Below are 17,368 nucleotides of genomic sequence, written 5' to 3'. Positions count from 1 at the left end.
CGATTATGCAGGATCACGTACGCAAGTTGACAGAGCCTCGAGCCCTCGGGCTTCGACAGGGATGATGATGGTCTGTGTTAGGGGCTGGCTCTTGCTCAGGCGAACACGTGCGAATACGCAGTTCGGCACAGCGCCCGCAGGCAATGTAGTACGGCGCTAGGTTGCATTGTTCCTAACCTGAACCACCTTGATAACGTTGTGGGCACAGCAGCAATAGAAACAAGGTTCAATGATGCGTGACTAGTGCGAATGACCGATAGACAGGCTGCGAGATGAATGTAATAGTACACAAAAACTGGATAACAGGCCAACGAAACTGTCCCTGATGATTCACCGCTTGCCGTTAGTCTTGCCTTTAGCTTTCACGGGAGCCTTCTTCCGAGGCCGATCCGAATCCGCATCAGAATCATGGCCTCGGCCACCCTCAGTACGTTTCTTATCGGCTGTGAGAGGATGTGTCAGTATTCCACCGACCTACACTGGCAACGCGAGGATAGACGCACCTTTGGCCGCCTTACGTTCCAGCTCATCCCAGTCGTCACCTACAGCGCAAATCAGTATAACGCCCAACGCAAGAGAGGCGCTACGAACCCTCGCTCTCGTCGGATCCAAAGTCGGAGCCGCTCCCCTCATCCTCGCTTGCGTCCGAGCCGTCAAAGTAATCACTGCCCTCTACGCTACTGGGAGAGCTCTCCGAGACGTCCGATTCTGCCTCGAACTCTGACTCCGTCTCTGATTCGTCATCCGGCTCGCTCTGTTTCGTGCATCAGCGCAAATCAGGAACTGTTAACGGATAACCGATACGGACCTCTTCTCCGCCAGCTGAGCCGCCCAAGAAGCTCCAGCCGCCCTGCTGGAAAAACTCGTAAGGGTCCTCATTGATAGTCTTCATGATCGGACCCCAGTTCAGGTTGACGGGGCCTTCACTCAGGGGAATATCCACGGAGCTTTCAGAGGACGTCGTCAATACGAGAGAAGCCCACCGATTTATCGATATATGATGAGTACGTACTCTAGCCAGTTCTTCACGTCATCAAGCTGCGCGGTGGGGATCGAATTGATCTGAAGCGGCGTCTTTGTGAAATCTTTGAAGATGAGAACCATGTCAAATTGCTTGAGTTGGAATTGGACGCGCTCGAGCGACGCGATCTCGATGTCTGCCAGGGTGACGACGAGGAAAGGAGGGTCGGACAAGTGGACCAGGCATTCGGTCGTTGGTTGGAGACGGACATTGGTCCTGAACGGTACGCCCTCAAAGGACAGCTCGCGGAATGGAATATCCGGCTCGAGCGAGTCTCCAGTCTAGATGATATCAACAGTTAGCCTGGATAGGCAGCTACGAAAAGCCGTAATGGCATACCGAGGCTGTAGCGGCCTCCGCGATCTTCTCGGAAAAGAGCTTAAACTCCTTGTTGAGCATTTGGCGTCGCTTCCGCTCTTGCTGCTCAAGCTCAAGCTCATCTTCATCGCCATACCGATACTTTCGCTTCCGGTTCCCGGTCTCATCGAACTGCACGTCAGAGGCCTCGCGGTAAAACTGAACATCCTGCAGGGCACAATAGAGTTCAGCACCGAGAACGAACAGCAGGGTATGCCGTAAACTGACATGGGCTTTCTTCTTTCCGATCATTATTGGAGCCTTGAGGTGGACGTGAATGATCACGAGGAGCTCGTGGTCACACGGCTGGAAGAATAGATGCTTTATATTGGAGAAGAGGATGTCTTACGAAACGATGTCAGCAACGGCCGACCGCGCATCGAGGAGAATGATACAAAGTACGTACCAATCTTCTGCGAGCCCATGGGAGATTGGTAACGCAATCCATTCTGGTGGATCTCCACTTCGCCCGGCAACCGCTTCCCGTCTAGCGCTGGACGGACAAACACTTCGGGCAGCTTGGTCGGCCTTCGGCCTTTGATCTCCACGAGCGTGTCCTGCTCGATGACGTCGGCCATTTCCTTCTTCTGCTGCTCACGTTTGTTGACCTCCTTCTTGAGGTCCGTGATCTGCTTCGATATCGCGTCAAAGCGGCTGCCGTCGATAGACCGGTAGGTGATCGAACGAATGAAGGTGGCATCGGGATCCTCGAAAGGCTATCGACCATGGGTCAATCACGGAACAGATCTGTGGACAGCAACGAATTTCTCACTGTGTCTTCTTTCCTGCCAGCCAGCTGCCCAGGGGTCTGGAAATTGACGCGCAGGAGTGTAATCTCTGCTTCTTCGTTCTTGCTAACGTTCTTGATCGTATTGATATGGAATGGAACTGCATAGCCGTGGATAGGCAAGACAACAGATTGCGACTTCCTGTCAACGAATATCTGAGGCGCGGACAAGCATGAGCAAACGGTCGAGAGCGAGCCGGGTAGCATAAAGCACTGGCGTCACGTACCCGGAGGTTTTCCACCTCACGCGGAAGGGCCGCCTCACCCTTGTAGCTCTGGAAGCGCTTCCAACCCTTCCCTTCCTTGCCGCCCGTTCCTCCGCCGCCCTCTGAGAACCTCGCGAGACCCTCCGCGTGCAACTTCGCGTGAAGTTCCTTCTGATGTTCAGCGATCTTGCTGTTCATCGATTGGACCACCTCATCCTGCGCGGCGCTGCGAGTCTTGCTCCTCAGTACCTTGCTGCCTGCGACCTTGTTCTTGGCTGGCGATGCGTTGCCGTTCACACCCGCCTTGGCCGACGGAGCCTTCTTAGTCGGCGCCTTTGACGACTCGGCCTCGTCCTGATTCAAGAAGAACATAGTATCTTTCACCGATTTCATGCCTGTGGTCAGGCACGTCCCCTTGTCCGCTCCGATGAGGACAGTATCAATGAGCTGCAAAGCATACCTGACAGGTGATTGCGGGTGAGCATTAGGAAGTTTCAAAAGGGTTCCTGTGTGGAAAATCAGGGCAAGATGATGACCAACTTTTTGCCGCCCTCCTCTAGACCGGTGAAACCGAGCACAAGATTGAAGACCATACCGGCGTGGAGCTTGCGGCTGCTCTTCGCAGATAGTACGTATGATGCGTCACGGAATTCCATACCAGTCTACAGACATGCTATCAGTGCCCAGACATTCGCGGCAGGCTTGAACGGCGTACGCCATGGCCCAGGTTCTTGACAAAGTGCGATTCGAGCTCCGGCTTGTGCTCCTTGACATAAGATAGTGCGTGCTGATACAGCTCTTTCGCTACGGCACCTTCCTTCAGCCGAAGCAAGAGATCCGCTTGGAGGGACACGAGGAGGGCGTAGATAGCTTCTTGCTCCTGCGAAGCAGTCATACGAGTTAGGCCGAAGCATTGACCGGTCTCAACAGCTGACTCGGCTTGCCTTGGACGGATCCACAATGAAGCTTCGCGCCAGGTTTGCACAGTAACTCTTGTATCGCATTCCTACGGCCACCAGAAGCACGCCCTTGTGCGAGATATCATCCTGAGTAGACTCCGCTGACGGGCCAATCTCGTAGCCGGTACTTGTGGATGACGACTGGATGATGGCCGGGTAGCAGAACTCCACGGAACCCCAGTCTACCTGCATCGTACGCATGGACGTAAGTAACAAACAAGCAGAGTGAGGGCACACTCTCGTACGTCGTTGAGGCCACGACCTTTGCTCCAAACCTTCATGTCAGGAGGCTTCGTGTTGTCACCTTCACCATACCCGATGCGCGCATCAATTTGCGCCGAGAAAGCTTCATGGGAGATCTTTGCCTCCCGGTCAAGGATCGTCTCCAGTTTGGGGGCGATGTAGTGAGCAAGAAGCGTCGAGGTGAGGTTTGCAGCGGTCCGAGCATGTTTCTGATGTATGTCAGCCTTGTAATGAGTGATTGGACAGTGCAGAAGGACGTACGAGCTCCTCCTCATCCTTCACGGCAAGAAGAGATCCGATGGCGGGAGCCATATCAACGACGGCCGGCTTCTTCTCCGCCTCTGAAAGAAGCTTGTTCCACTCGTCAACAAGCTTACCCGAGTGAGGCTCCTTGGTCAACGTAGCCACTTGATCGTGGGCAGCGTAGGCTTGGAAGAAGCGGGGAAGGGCATCTGTAGGAGGATCCTTGGCTTTCGCTTGGACGAAGAACTCGATCGGGACGGGCGAGTCTGCGTTTTTGAGCTGCGACAAAATTTTCGCTTGCGGGCAATTCAGGACGTTAGCAAGTGGTTGAACGTACCACAATGGGACCGTTCCATACCTTTTGAAGCTGAACAGAGGATGGCTAGCTGATTCTTCTGAAACAGGAGGAACGTCGAGGGAAACTCAAAGCCGAGCAACCACGTCTGAGATGATGGACACGTCGATACAGGGTATACAATACTTGAGAGCAGAAGCAGACTCACTTGGAATGCAGTTCCCTTCCGGATGGGCTCGTCCTCTCCCGCTGGATCGCCCGCAGCAAGCAGCAGTGCGTTAGCTCCGGCTATAGAGGCGTAATCCTCGTCCTTCCCGGCATTCTGGGAGATAGCAAACATCAAGCTCCCTCATTGATGAAGGCAAGGAACGTCAAGGGTTGATTACCCACATTCCACGAGTTGTAAACATTCCGAAGTCGTTTTGAGAAAAGACTAGTATTAAGCTTGATGCTAGACATAATGGACAGCAATGCCAGCCGCTAGGGCGAAGGGATGGTGGTAGTAGAGAGACAAGAGGACCGCAAGGGAGAACGCGTCCAGGCTGAGTGTGGCGCGTATGCAGTGGGTCGGAGTTCTAACTGTGAGTACTCTCACGTGCATGTTACTCCTTCCGTCACGTCGCGACTCGACGCGTCTCGGTGCCGACGGTCCGGTGCGAGACTAAGCCCGCGGCCTCGGAGCAGCGCGAGGTGCATTATTGTAGAGTACAAGGCCATGCAAGCCGACTAAGTATGTCGGGCGCAGCGTACGCGAGACCACATATTAATCTGTCATAGCGGGTTACTGACGTGCATTGATACCTGCGCGAGAAGCCGGCAAAACGAAGGCCGACCAAAGTGCGCACGAGCGAGGGATTACTCTGCCAACGGCGTCTATCGGCCTCTACGTAGCCTCTTCGCTTCGCTCTTTGATACTCCGCGCATACTACTCACTTCTGCCCGCTCTATTTTGTCCCTTCAGAATACTTGCAGACGTAGGGCTCTCCTATTGAAGACGCTACGTATCTTACGTGCCGAAGCACACGTGTGAAGGTCGCCGAACATGGCTCTCTCAGACTATCTCATTACGGACGACCTCACCATCATCCTCGCGCTTGTTGCTGCTGGCCTCTTCCTGCTTCACAACCTCTACAAACCTCAGGCACTCGTACACCCTATCCTTCTGGGCCGCCAAAGTGACGCCGCACGAGTCAGGAACCCATCAGAAAGCGCAGTTTACCGCAACTATGGCACTGGCATGCTTGGCCGTGTGAGTCTCCACCCGTCCCTGCCGCCGCAAAACATGACAACTTCTGACCCATCCAACAGTTCCCGTTGCGCCCGAACAAGGATCAGCAGGTTGTACTGGATCTCGTGAAGCCCGATGCTGATGCTCCCCGAACGTTGTGGTCCACTAAAGTGAGCTAATCACCCGTGTTCCCCATGTCTCTGCAATTTCAACGCTGCGCCGTTACTAGATCGCGAATCCCCAGTTGAAAGAACGGATTGCGAATGTCGGCGCGGGTCTGACGCGTGCTGTCGGTCTTGTGCCCCAGGAGTCCAATGTGCTGCTTTTGTTGAATGACAGCATAGGTATGTTGCAGTGTATCATCAACTGGCTGTCATCACACTGAGCACCCCGCGCCGGACAGAGTTCATCATTGCGGACCTCGCTTTGTCTGCTCTCTCGGTCCCAACTTTCACCGTTGCGTCTGCCTCGGTCTTGTCCCCTGTTCTGGAGAGGCATCCGCCTTCAGTCATCATCACTGACGCCGAGGTCCTTCCGCATCTCTTGGAGCTCATCTTCGACGCACATGAGAGCGAACATCACACCATCGTGGTTGTTGGAGATATCAATAGTGCTAAACTCCCAAAGTTGAACAATGTCAAGATCCTCAGGTGGGATGACATCGAGACCGAGGGCGCCGCAGCTACGAAGTCCCCTCTCTCGGTACCTGGTACGCCCACATGTCTCCCGCTTCCAGATGCAGCCGTATCGAGTTCCTGACAATGACAACAGATCCCAACGATGTTTATACTGTTTCGTTCTTCGCAACACCGTCTGGCGATCTCGAGGGCGCGCAGTTGACTCACCTGAATCTAACTGCGGGTGTGGCCGCGACTCGAGCTCTGTTGCCCCCCTCGAGCGCAATGTCCCCCTTAGACACCATCGTCTCCGCTTTCCCTTTGAGTACTCCCTACGGCCGTGCTGTGGCGTATACCGCGCTCTTCGAGGGCACCGGTTTCGCCACCGTCGACAGCACGAAACTCATCAAGCCAGAAGGTGCGATATTCATCTCTCTTTGCCTGTCCACGCAGTGCCGTCCTAGCAGAAGCTTACATCACTGTATCCCTCAGGCTCTGCCGCGATTGGGCTCAAGGACTTGCGCACCTCAGCGGCGTACAGCATTTCGTCCCCGACACTGCTGTTCATCCGCCCTGACCATCTCGACAGTCTTACTGAGGCAATCACCCAGCAGGCGTCCAAGTCGTCCTGGTCATTGTACAACTTCGCCTGGCGCCACAAGCTCGCGGGCATCTTCGAGGGCTACATCACCAAGCAAAGCCTGTGGGACCGCCTCGTCTTCGACGGCGCCCGCATCAAGGTGATGGGCAAGGGCGCGGGCACCGTCCGCGCCGTCATCGTGAGCGGAGGTACGTCTTCCTTCGGTACATTCTGTACCCCTACAGCAGTTCTATCTGCACGCAGCATGGTGTCATGCTCACATGCTCTTCTGTCCCCTCTAGGCCCGCTGGAGGCGCAGAACCTGACGCCCGCCCGCATCGCACTCTCCGTACCCGTGATCAATGCCCACTCGCACCCCCTCGTTGCCGGCCCTGTGTTCGCGACCCACGCGCTCGACCTCCAGACGTTCCCCACGGCCTCCCCCTCCTTGTCCGCATCAGCCGCGGACGCGTATGCGTTCACGTACCTCGCACCCGTCGGCCCCCCCACGGTGAACGTCGAGGTGAAGCTCGTCGGGGTGGACGACGCCGCCGTCGAGGATGGCGGGGATCCCATCGGGGCCTTGCACGTGCGCGGGCCCAGTGTCGGCCGGCCCCTGTCCGTCGAGGAAGAAACGCAGGAGGAGGAAGAGCGGGGCTGGCGGTCGACCGGCGAGCGTGCAAAGGTCGCTGCGAACGGAACGTTCAAGGTCGCTCCTGCAGGGAAGGCCTGAGGTACCGAAATATGTGCACTACGTCTGGCCCCAGATTGCGGCGCGTGTGCTGCGTGCGAAGCTGTCTTGGGAGCATGGTGACATATGGCAGAGCGGGGTTCTCTGAGCAGAAGGACTGGAAGTTGCGTACCAGCGTACCAAAATACGAAGATGTCGGAGATTGAGATTACGCGGAGTTTCCATACCTGCCGTGTTGTGTGCGGTTTTGCAGGGTCCCCGATCGTGACCCAGCGGCTGTATCCCTCCGCGCTACCGGAGGTGCTTGTACAATGTCCGTCTAAGCTGGATTGTGGTGCACTTGTTTCGATTGCGATTGTCTATTCATCTTGTGTGGATTTGCCGTGCCGTTCCAAAAGAACGTGCGCCCACGATTGTCGCCGCAGTCCTTCACAGCACAATACTGATATATGACAGGAGCCCTTTATGGGAAACGTACACGGCTGTGACAACCTTAAGGGTGATTCACTTATGCTAAAGCACTTCAGCAGAGATACGACGTCCTGTTGTGGATGCAAAAGCAAGATCGTTCGCGTTCGAGATCGCACGTAAGGAAGATACGATGAACAATTGATTTTGAGCTTAGAGTATGAATGCGATGGCAACAGTGCCGAACAGCTTGTGGACAGTATGAACGTCAACAACGAGCAATAGGAAGTATTGGTCAAGGAACTAGCAACCAACGGGAAGCCTAGGCCGTCTCACCAAACACCTCACCAACCACCACCCTCCTATCCGCCTCTCCTGGTGTTGCCGCTAGACAGTTGCCGGGGAAAGCGAGAATGTCATGTATCTGTGAAGGTCAGCACGTACACAACATGGAGACGCGAGGCAAAGATTCCTGGGAGCATATCCTGTCACTTGAACTCGAGTTGCAGAAGTTACCATCGCAATGCTTGATACAGAAGTGGCTTGCAGACTTGAGGCTCGGAAGGGAAGCGTCGGAACCAGGAGAGATGTGACGAACGTAACCAGGAGACACTTCGCGGGCGCAGACCCTCATGAGAGACTGTGTCAACCGACAAGGGCTCATCCTGGTGAACACATAGAAAGGCGGCGCAGGGCGTCCGCTCGACGAGAACGAATTTACTGCGTGCGCAACCTCTTCGCACCTGCAAGCCAAGGTGAGTAATCTACCGAAATAGGTGAGCAAAAAAGGCGTACTCGGCGAGCTGGCCGCAGTGTCGAAGTCGTCCTCGTCATCGTCGAAGTCGTCGAGGTCGACCTCGTCGTATGCACGCTTGGATACACCGCTAGCAAGGGTGGCGGTGGAACTCTTGCGCGATAACACGGCTGAGTGCTCTAAGGCGTCTGCGTTCTCGTGGGAAGACAGTGTGTCGGCTTCGTCCCAGTTATCGTCGAGTCCATCCTCTGCTTCTGTCGGTAGTGCAACCGACTCCTTGTGACCGGCAGTTTCAGTCTCTAGATTAGCAGCATCGACTCAGTCAATGACGTCAAGGGGATGGCAGTACAAAACCCACTCTTGACAACGTCTTCTTCAGTGTATTCTTCGGATGTTGGATGAAGCGGATCCTCAACGCCAGCCTCAAGAGCTAAGGGAGACGTCAACGTCGAAGAGACGATGAGTTGGGCAAGAACATACCATCGTTACTGTTGGGTTCGTCGTGCAAATCAGTATAAGGATTGGTGTGCAAACCGGTATCGTCGTATTGTTGTTCTGCGAGAATGGCGATTAATGACGCTGCCCAAAAGTCGCGATAGTGAGCGCACCTTCATGTTCTCCAACCACCCCCAGGTCCACCCCGCGCTCGAAGTCGTTCGCGTCCTGAGGGCGCTCGGACTGATCGTCCGTAGCCCCAATATAGGGATAGGCTTCATCTCTAGTCTCACCGCCGATTTCCTCTGGAAGATCTTCTCCGACCTCATCTTCGTCATCGGGGAAGGTTGTTTGGTCGAGATAGTCACCGCCCTCCTCAGCCGGAGGCCCATGCACCTCGTCAGCATCAAATGTAGGACCCTCGTCATCATATTCTCCGCTTGCGTCCTCGTCCTCGTCCTCGTCCTCGTCCTCGTCCTCGTCCTCGTCCGCCTCGTCCTCGATCCTCTCCTGTGCAGCTGCCAACTGTTTTGCTTGGACCGCCGGATCAACGCCTGCCACCACACCTTCCCTGGCTGTCGCCGCATCATCTGTCTTCGACAGAGCCTCCTCTGCCTCTCCAGTTGTCCCTTGCAGGGCATCCGCATCTGTCAACTCCTGTTCGGCACCATTTACAGCAGTAGCCACCCCGGTTCCAGGTACGTGAGCTTCTTCGTCAGCATATCCAGAAGTATGTACTTCAGGAACGCTGTATTCAGGCGGTTGCTGTTCACCGTCTTCACCATCGTGCTGCCCGTCATGTGTTAAGTCTGCGTTAAGCGATGTGAGCACTTATCTGAGCAACTAGACCTGATCGAGCTTACTAGGTTGGTCCTGCTGGACGGGAGCAGCATCCGCGTGGGCATCCCCGTCCTCGACGAAGTTGAGGCGTGAGATCTGGTCTCGAAGCATGCTGTAGCGTGTTGCGAATCGAGGGCTGAAGATCTTAAGGCGAAGCCTGAGGGGTCCACTCAGATCAGAACCGTCATGGATGACGTTCAGTTCATGTAACGTGACTTCATGAGTGTACACATTATCCTGTCAAACAATTGTATCAGCACGCTTGATCGATCTCATACAGCAGGACCAATCATGGGTAGCGTACCTCAGATACTGTGAGCTGGAGATCGTAAGCATCCAGCACCAACTCAGCTTCGGCGAAGCCCGGCATACTGTGTATACATTGCTCTTGACGCAGAGCCGCAAAGACTGCGGAAAGCGGTTCGTAATAAAGAGTAGGTCTCTCCTGCAGTAGAAGCCGAGGTCCATCACCTGTATCCGGCTGCGCACTGCTTGAGGGGCTCTGCGGCGAACTCGAAGTCGGCAAGTTGAAAAGACAGCATTCGCCGAAATCTGCGGAGGGAGGAAGTGACAAGAGCACGGCAGGAGGAGGGTCGATGTAAACACCGTCCGAGATCTCATGCGGATCATTGCCGTCAACGGCGACACCATGAGGTGACTCGTTAACCACGGCCGCGCCACGGTCCCGATCGTCTGTGACAGCAGGGTCATCTCCCGCGTGGTCGTTGTGCTCAGAGAGATCCGGCTGTGTTGAGAGATCGTGTTGTAGGAGATACTCGTGCTCGACTGCGGCCTGCTCAGGCGCATCTTGGTGTGTTGTGACTTCCACGAATCCGGAATGGCTAGTAGATGTCCTGGAAGCGTCCGCCACAGGGATGAATGAGTCGTCGGGAGCGGGGGTATCTACATGCACTGTTCGAGCTTCCGGGACCTGCGCTGCGGTAGCAGGGATAGCATTCTGCTGGGGCGAAACGAGTGAGTCGTCGTCTGCTACGTCCGTGGTCGGGAAATTGTCGCCAGGAGGGGTGGGATCTACCGCCGTGATGACCTCGGTCTCAACAGTGACCTCCACAGGTGTGGTTGCGGGGAGGAGAGGTTCGACGGGTCCATCGGAGGGTAATGGGATATGCATTATCTCTGTGTCCTCCGCATGCGAGGGGTGGTTTGCAGAGAAGACGTTGTCGTCCACAGGAAGAGGCGAGGCAATTTGCGAAATGTCGTACACCTCGATATCCTGAATCTCAGAGCCGTCGTAACCCTCGCCTTCGTCGGCCATTTCGTACTCGGTGATGGGCGCGTCTTCGTCGTCGTCGCCCATCTCAATCTCAATGCCTTCCTGCTCGTAATGGTATGTAGCAGCATCCGCCGCATGATCATCATCGCCCATACTTGCCTCTACGGAGAGCCAAGAGTCCGTAGTCGCCATGCCCGAGTACATTGAGACGTCGACATCGCCAGAGTCAGTCATCTGAGCGTCGAATGCTTCCGTCATTGTCAAAGTCATATCAGTGTGAGCAGGAGAAAGATGGATGGGGGCTGATGCCCAGAGGCAAGTTTTTATGTTACCAGTAGAGCGAGAGGGGAGGGAGGAGAGGCACAAGAGCGGCACGGCTGGTTTGGCGCTAGAGTATGTAGGGCAGGCTCCTGCCGATTTCGCGCAGACTCGTTCTCCGCCACAGTCGCGCTCCAAGCTCAAGCACCGGAAGTACTTCCCTGCGTCTGTCTCTATCGTTGCCATAACTGTGCCTGCTTTTCTCTTACGAATGCTCTCATAGTCAGGCGCGATGGCGGACGCAGACACTGAGCGCCTATGCACAGAAATTGTGCGATCGGTGTTTGGGCCTTTGACCGCAGTAAGTCTGCAGAAACAGTACACGAAGTGCCACATTCATTACCATCCGCTGCAGAAAGTAGCCTCTTTGCTGCTCACGCACGGCCGACTTGGCCTATCGCAGCTGGTTCGCTTCTCAAAACTCAAGCCGCGGATCGTCCGGGCTTCTGTACTTGTCCTCGTACAACATAACTTATTATGGCACGCACAATCTGAGGACGAGGGAGAGGTGTTTGAGATCAACACGGACGAATGTCTGATGAGGCTGCGCTATGGGCGATATGTTTGGTTAGCAGAGCAGGTGTATGGTAAAGCGGTAAGTAGTGTGCGATCTGTCCCCTTTTGCAAACCTCACATCGTGCCTCAAGGGCGCAGAGATCGTGCAGTTAATCTTGGATCATGGCAAGCTACGTCCACCAGACATCGTATCACAATTATCTATCTACGATCCTATCAAAGGTGCGTTGTATGCCTAATACTTCGATCGCAATAAGCGACTCTCATGGGCCATTCAGCTCCTGCCGTAATATCTCAGACGCTGCACAAACTGGTGGAAGCGACATATTTGAAACCTTCCACCGTCATTTCCCACCTGTCACCTCGCGACAAACGTATACGATATGAAACAGAGGAAAAGCGGAAAATCTCAGGCTTCCCTACAGCAAAAGAGCTGCGCCAAGCCAAAGAAATTGCCGACGCTAGGTTGAGGCGTGAGGAGGAGGAAGCAGAGCAAATTGGCATGGTGAGCCTCTGTCTGGGTTCAGTACGGAAACAGAAGATGATATGCACAGGTCGCAGAAGCGAAAGGCTAAGGACCAGTATAAGTCCTCGAAGGTAAACTGTTCCAGCGCGTCATACTTGATTCCGCTGACTTCTGTATTAAGCGCAAAGCTATGGAAGAGGATCTCGAAGTTGATGTGAGTCCGCACTTCGTAGTGAATTTAGGTAAGCCGTCTGAAGTATTCGCAGGATGAGGTTTACTTCCGGGTCAACTGCGAACGGTTCAATGTGCATATACGGAACAAGGTCAGTTACTCGAGCAATGCTCGTCCAACGAACAACTAAGTTCAACATGATCTCGTAGCTCATTGAAGCCACTGCGGCCGAGCGTTTCAACGAGTGCACCGCTCTCGTCCTCCGTGCTACCCTGAAGGCAACCGAGCCTAAACAGCGGAAGTTGTCAGACGTCCGTTCTGGTGCGAGCTTTTACTACGTGTACTTCGAAGTGTTGCTGAATCCATCGCTGCAGATCCCACGTCCTTAGCGAACATAGCAATGCATCTGCCAGACGATGTCGACTTGTCAGCTGGACTAGTGCTCCAGTCATCCAAGAAGCCATCGACAATGACGTTGATGAAGGAATATCTCGGCTTTCTCTCCTCCGCCGATAATCCGACTCCGGCCGGGCGCTCTGCCTCGTTCGTGTCCATGAGTGGCTCGAAGGTCCAGGTCGAGTTCGAGATCATAGCCAGACGGTTACGTCGGCGTGTTCTCGAAGCTGTGGCCCGCGAACGACACGGCGACGAGGGTGTGCGAATCATACGACTACTGTTGGACACTGGCATGATGGACGAAAAGCAGGTGCGCGCAGCAGCCTGAGAGTACCCTCGGAGTATAGTTCTCAAATTAGTTCACCAGATATCCAAAGTCGGTATGATGGCTCCAAAGGATGTCCGCCCGCTACTGTCGTCAATGTCGGCCGAGTCCCTGGTCAGCCTGCAGGAGGTTCCCAAGAGCGCAGATCGCAATCCCACGCGCATGTTCTATCTCTGGTAAGTTCGCGTCTTGCCGCATGTGGCCGGCCTGTCGTCATATCTTTGCACGCCAGGTACGTCGACCTGCAGAAAGCGTACAACGTTCTGCTCGACAACATGTACAAGACTTTGTTCAACATCACTGCGCGTAGGCAAGCTGAGCAAGACGAGCCGAACGTTAAGGCGGTAATGGACAAGCGCCAGCGGAGCGACGTAAGCCAGGATGAGGAGCGGCTGCTGACTCGAAACGAGCGGGAGCTGCTAGCACAATGGGAGAAGAAGAGGGAGAAGTTGACAGTGCTGGAGATGCGGGTCGAGGAGGCTGTCTTCATTCTGCGCGACCTAGGTACATTCGCTGCAAATGAAGACTGACAGAATCTTCCTATTGTCTCCGCGTGCACACGACGTCCCATGTCCGCTGTGACTTGGAGCAATGGTGGTACTATGGCTTCGCCATCCAGAAAGCTCAAATGGTGCGGCAGAGTTGCTGTATTCGGGGACGAGGATAAGAGCGATCTTGGTAGCTCCGTAGCGCCGTCATTCAGGAAGAATGGAGAAACAGACACAAAGAGGATTAGGGCAGCGGGCAGTGCAGAAGCCGCGGAGCATTCTCGGGCGCTCAAGCAGGAGGCATGGGACGCGTCGAGACATGGATTAAGGTTTGCTGTAAACAAAACGCGTCAGGGGCACGTGACACCCGCGTCGCGCGCGTCCATATAAGAAGGCGCCGTTCCGGAGTGCTCGCCACCATTTCCCTAAGCTCTCCTCCCCTGCCCTTGCGCTTGCGCCCGTTATCTCCCATCCTCCACAACCACCGTCTATCCCCTCTCCACTTACATTCTCACTATCAACCTCGTTACGATGGCTACCGCGCCCAAGTCCACTGCCTCTGAGAAGCCTAAGTCTACCGCTACCGACAAGCCCAAGTTCAGCGCGGAGAAGCCCAAGTCGTCCGACAAGCCTAAGTCCGCTGCCGCTGAGAGGCCCAAGTCGCAGAGGACGGCCGACAAGAAGACTACGGAGAAGAAGTCCACTCCTAAGGCTGCTAAGCCCGCTGGTATCAAGAAACCCAAGATCGCCGCTGCACCCAAGAAGGCTAAAGCCGCTAAGCCTGCGGACGATGGCAAGGCGCATCCTACCTGGAAGGAGATGATCAAGGTTGGTTGTGACTCGCTTGCCCTGGATGTTCTTGTTAACGCTCGACATAGGAGTGTATCGTCGACTCGAAGGAGCGTACCGGGGTGTCGCGTCCTGTGCTGAAGAAGGTTTGTGGTTAGGGTTCGTCGGTAACACTTCATAGGCTAATTGTCACCATGCAGATGATCCAGGAGCGATATGGCCTTGACGCTATCAGCGACAACGTCGAGTCCTCGCGCTTCACCCGTGCTATTCAGAACGGTGTCGAGGATGGAACCTTCGCTTTGCCCAAGGGGCCCTCTGGCAAGGTCAAGCTCGCTCCCAAGACTAAGCCCGAGCCCACCAATGAGGTGCGTCCTGTGCAACTCGATTCAGTCGGCACTGTCTCATCGCCCCTTCAGAACGCCGCCCCTGCTCCTGCAAAGAAGGCTGCCCCTGCGAAGAAGGCGGCTGCTCCCAAGAAGACCCCTACCACGGCCGTGAAGAAGGCGCCTGCGAAGACCGCCAAGACGGCTAAGGCGACGTCGACTACCAAGAAGCAGAGCACTGCTAAGACTACCGAGAAGAAGGTATGTTGTTTTTCAACCTGCCGTTGGTCTTTGGGGGTCTTACGATTGTCTGCAGAAGACGGCCGCGAAGGCTGCTGCGACCAAGGCCACCAAGGCCAAGTCGACTGCATCCAAGCCTGCGTCTAAGCCGAGAGCAAAGAAGGTGCGCCATTCAGCTTTTGCCCGATTGGAGTATGTCTAACGACCTGTTTGACAGACTGCTGCATGACGTGGTTACGGTCTTGTTTGTCGTCTACATTATTGGCTGTTTTGTGTTTGGCTTCGTGACGCAGTGTGCCTCGTGTACTAGTATATCTCTACTGTACTGTGATGTTTCTATATCTTTGGTCTCGAATCGATGGATGGTGGACTGCTTTCGGATGATATCAGCTTGGATTACGGTCTGTGCAACTCAGGGCGGATCCAATTCTTAGCGAATGGAAGAAGTCAGTGGCCGAAGTTAGCCGCCGACGTGTCGCGTCGCGATCATGTGACTGAGATAGTCGGCTCTGATAGGATACTTTTTGGTGGTGAAACTGCGTTCTATCTGTGCTCGTAAAGCCTCAGCCAGTGCGGCTGGTACCCCAGGATCACATATCGCTGAGTAGTACAGCATGCACCTCGCCAGACAGGGAAGCGAGGCACCCCGCATGAGAACGCTTGAGTTGGAGGAGGCTTTATTTCTTGTTATATTTACACTTATCGTGCAATATTGGCAGAAACTGTTGCGGCGGTATGGACATGCAGTTCGACATCGACCACAACCCTCATCGGCTTCATCTCACACTCCGATGGTTACTCGCCTCGTCCCCACGCCTGCATGCTATCTGTCCTGCAAGGTCTTTGTGGACCATCGCGTGCTGTTGGAATCGCCAAGGCGAAGACGACTCTGTCTATTCCCCCCTGTGGTGCAAACTTGGCGGCTTGCATAAGTATCATGGCCGGCATTTGACGGATTGTTCACTGGATGCTGGACGTAGGTAAGTGTACAACGTAAGTGGCTCGCTTGAGCTCCAGAAAGACGGGTGCTCGAATGGAGAATGTTGTTCCTTAGCTGGTGTTCTGCGGAATGCTATGCAACCCCGTACTCCCTCAATAGGAGTCATCACGTTGCACTTTGCTGATTGTGTGTCCTAGCTAGTGTATTAAGGTGGAGATGTCGTTCCGAGGAGCAGTCGACTGAAGATGGGATCGGTGGTGATCCGGTACGTTCTTTGCAACATACCAGACGCCTTGGCTGCTGACGTCGCCCACGCTACAGTGCTGGGACGTAGGGTCCATTATGGGTTGGCTACGATCTCCGGATGAACTGCCGGAGCGCTGTTCTATGACTGAGTCGCGTTCGCGCACTGGGAGTGCTCTACACGAACTCCGGAAAGTCGTCCGATCCGGAGTCACGGAAGCTTCGAGCGGGTGAGCTCGCGCGCCGCTTTCCAGCTGCCACAGTTTGCTCACGCAAGGGTGATCGCCCTCCTAACACAGGTCAGACCGTCCCGAACCTTGTGTTTTCCGCATGTCGTGCCCTTGTGCGGCTGCGAGAAAGTGTCACCCATCTCCCTATGAGGCGGACCGCGAGCCGAGTGTTGGACGTGACCCGATGCTGGGGCGACTCCTCGATCGACGATCACCCTTAGGCAGCGAGAGGGCCCGGACACCACCGAGGAGTCCAATTAAGGGGATGACGCGCAGCGGCCGCAGACGCACGACACGGGCGCGGTGAGTGCACAATACACAAGTGTTTCATTGTATGAGTTCGGAGGCAGTCGCGTTGCCGTGAAGGCGAAATTCTGATTGCACAATTGTAGGGATGGCGACCGTGGCGGCCGCAATGAGGCGGCGACGTCGTTCGGGACAGAGCAGGATAATAGCGGTTATCAACCGCTGGGGATGGCATGCTTCCGATGGTGCGGGGCGCAACGTGGGGATGGTCCGTCGAAGGAGGTGCGCTGCTTTGTTCACAGGGGGCGCGGGGCCAAAGTCGGCATCAGGGGAATAGGCAGGCGAATGCCCGAAGGTGAGTGGTGTGTGCGGTGGAAACTCAGGGCGAGCCAAGGGTGACATAATGCGTTTGATGCTTCGCGAACTACTAGCGACGTGGAGGTAGCCGAGCGTTGGAGGCGTGCGACTGGCCGTGCCTGTCCTCCCTGGGCAGGCCACGCCCGCCGAGGCCCGCGCAGCACGCGTCGGGGCGCAGAGGGCAGGCCGACGCTGCGCGCGACGGAGGAGATGACGGGGCGCACGGGCGTAGTGCGGGCGCCTGGAGAGAGAGGACGGGCGTTTTAAGTTGCGTCATCTAGATCGGAGCTGCGGCCATCAAGGCCTTAGGCTAGCTCGAATTAGGCACGCTGGGTCGACGGTTACCGTTAGGGTCTCAGAAGCGCATGCCGTCTTCCTTCCTCTCCCCACCACCTCCTCCCTCTCGCGCCCTCCTAAC

General features: G+C 55.3%; 6 protein-coding genes across 6 annotated transcripts; 3 read left to right on the top strand and 3 right to left on the bottom strand.

Annotated features, from left to right (window-relative positions):
- Window positions 1–234: 234 nt before the first annotated feature.
- On the bottom strand, window positions 235–4,570 carry DICSQDRAFT_97089 (FACT complex subunit SPT16; the record flags this gene model as incomplete). The annotated part of the gene is made up of 18 exons (XM_007360902.1): window positions 235–443; window positions 504–542; window positions 592–754; window positions 809–947; window positions 1,013–1,302; window positions 1,361–1,546; window positions 1,607–1,722; window positions 1,785–2,094; window positions 2,151–2,321; window positions 2,393–2,831; window positions 2,912–3,033; window positions 3,087–3,251; window positions 3,307–3,516; window positions 3,576–3,782; window positions 3,835–4,112; window positions 4,175–4,259; window positions 4,320–4,433; window positions 4,502–4,570. 18 exons carry the CDS (start codon window positions 4,568–4,570, stop codon window positions 331–333), a joined length of 3,216 nt encoding a protein of 1,071 aa, XP_007360964.1. The 3' UTR covers window positions 235–330.
- Window positions 4,571–5,043: 473 nt separating this feature from the next.
- On the top strand, window positions 5,044–7,588 carry DICSQDRAFT_77392 (acetyl-CoA synthetase-like protein). The gene is made up of 7 exons (XM_007360901.1): window positions 5,044–5,360; window positions 5,420–5,509; window positions 5,569–5,683; window positions 5,743–6,048; window positions 6,111–6,374; window positions 6,449–6,745; window positions 6,839–7,588. The coding sequence occupies exons 1-7, from the start codon at window positions 5,154–5,156 to the stop codon at window positions 7,267–7,269; spliced, it is 1,710 nt and encodes a 569-aa protein (XP_007360963.1). The 5' UTR covers window positions 5,044–5,153; the 3' UTR covers window positions 7,270–7,588.
- Window positions 7,589–7,825: 237 nt separating this feature from the next.
- Window positions 7,826–11,232, bottom strand: DICSQDRAFT_131914 (uncharacterized protein). The gene is made up of 7 exons (XM_007360900.1): window positions 9,969–11,232; window positions 9,688–9,901; window positions 8,998–9,633; window positions 8,870–8,944; window positions 8,748–8,819; window positions 8,431–8,688; window positions 7,826–8,378 (listed from the first exon to the last, which is right to left on the bottom strand). Exons 1-7 carry the CDS (start codon window positions 11,154–11,156, stop codon window positions 8,353–8,355), a joined length of 2,469 nt encoding a protein of 822 aa, XP_007360962.1. The 5' UTR covers window positions 11,157–11,232; the 3' UTR covers window positions 7,826–8,352.
- Window positions 11,233–11,448: 216 nt separating this feature from the next.
- On the top strand, window positions 11,449–13,623 carry DICSQDRAFT_177158 (uncharacterized protein; the record flags this gene model as incomplete). Its single annotated transcript, XM_007360899.1, has 11 exons — window positions 11,449–11,517; window positions 11,572–11,811; window positions 11,864–11,954; window positions 12,011–12,237; window positions 12,294–12,329; window positions 12,380–12,412; window positions 12,465–12,521; window positions 12,580–12,691; window positions 12,745–13,076; window positions 13,134–13,267; window positions 13,324–13,623. 11 exons carry the CDS (start codon window positions 11,449–11,451, stop codon window positions 13,619–13,621), a joined length of 1,629 nt encoding a protein of 542 aa, XP_007360961.1.
- Window position 13,624: 1 nt separating this feature from the next.
- On the top strand, window positions 13,625–15,314 carry DICSQDRAFT_158917 (winged helix DNA-binding domain-containing protein). Its single transcript, XM_007360898.1, has 6 exons — window positions 13,625–14,407; window positions 14,458–14,514; window positions 14,569–14,736; window positions 14,788–14,955; window positions 15,011–15,097; window positions 15,152–15,314. Exons 1-6 carry the CDS (start codon window positions 14,111–14,113, stop codon window positions 15,161–15,163), a joined length of 789 nt encoding a protein of 262 aa, XP_007360960.1. The 5' UTR covers window positions 13,625–14,110; the 3' UTR covers window positions 15,164–15,314.
- A 712-nt stretch (window positions 15,315–16,026) lies between these two features.
- Window positions 16,027–17,337, bottom strand: DICSQDRAFT_131910 (uncharacterized protein). Its single transcript, XM_007360897.1, has 3 exons — window positions 17,025–17,337; window positions 16,740–16,948; window positions 16,027–16,650 (listed from the first exon to the last, which is right to left on the bottom strand). The coding sequence occupies exons 1-3, from the start codon at window positions 17,225–17,227 to the stop codon at window positions 16,565–16,567; spliced, it is 498 nt and encodes a 165-aa protein (XP_007360959.1). The 5' UTR covers window positions 17,228–17,337; the 3' UTR covers window positions 16,027–16,564.
- Between the last annotated feature and the right edge of the window lie 31 nt (window positions 17,338–17,368).

Source organism: Dichomitus squalens, assembly GCF_000275845.1.
Source record: "Dichomitus squalens LYAD-421 SS1 unplaced genomic scaffold DICSQscaffold_2, whole genome shotgun sequence".
NCBI classification, from domain to species: domain Eukaryota; kingdom Fungi; phylum Basidiomycota; class Agaricomycetes; order Polyporales; family Polyporaceae; genus Dichomitus; species Dichomitus squalens.
Note: the sequence above shows the minus strand (reverse complement) of the source record. Positions and strands in the feature narration are given on the sequence as shown.

Coding starts and splice junctions, on each gene's coding strand:
- DICSQDRAFT_77392 (XM_007360901.1), top strand. CDS start 5,154: ATGGCTCTCTCAGACTATCTCATTACGGACGACCTCACCATCATCCTC. Junction 5,361..5,419: donor GCACTGGCATGCTTGGCCGT/GTGAGTCTCCAC, acceptor CCCATCCAACAG/TTCCCGTTGCGCCCGAACAA. Junction 6,375..6,448: donor GAAACTCATCAAGCCAGAAG/GTGCGATATTCA, acceptor TGTATCCCTCAG/GCTCTGCCGCGATTGGGCTC.
- DICSQDRAFT_131914 (XM_007360900.1), bottom strand. CDS start 11,156: ATGACGGAAGCATTCGACGCTCAGATGACTGACTCTGGCGATGTCGAC. Junction 9,634..9,687: donor CGTCCAGCAGGACCAACCTA/GTAAGCTCGATC, acceptor CGCTTAACGCAG/ACTTAACACATGACGGGCAG. Junction 8,945..8,997: donor GGTGGTTGGAGAACATGAAG/GTGCGCTCACTA, acceptor CCATTCTCGCAG/AACAACAATACGACGATACC.
- DICSQDRAFT_158917 (XM_007360898.1), top strand. CDS start 14,111: ATGGCTACCGCGCCCAAGTCCACTGCCTCTGAGAAGCCTAAGTCTACC. Junction 14,408..14,457: donor CCTGGAAGGAGATGATCAAG/GTTGGTTGTGAC, acceptor CGCTCGACATAG/GAGTGTATCGTCGACTCGAA. Junction 14,737..14,787: donor AGCCCGAGCCCACCAATGAG/GTGCGTCCTGTG, acceptor TCGCCCCTTCAG/AACGCCGCCCCTGCTCCTGC.
- DICSQDRAFT_131910 (XM_007360897.1), bottom strand. CDS start 17,227: ATGACGCAACTTAAAACGCCCGTCCTCTCTCTCCAGGCGCCCGCACTA. Junction 16,949..17,024: donor GCTCGGCTACCTCCACGTCG/CTAGTAGTTCGC, acceptor CACACCACTCAC/CTTCGGGCATTCGCCTGCCT. Junction 16,651..16,739: donor GGCCGCCACGGTCGCCATCC/CTACAATTGTGC, acceptor TTGTGCACTCAC/CGCGCCCGTGTCGTGCGTCT.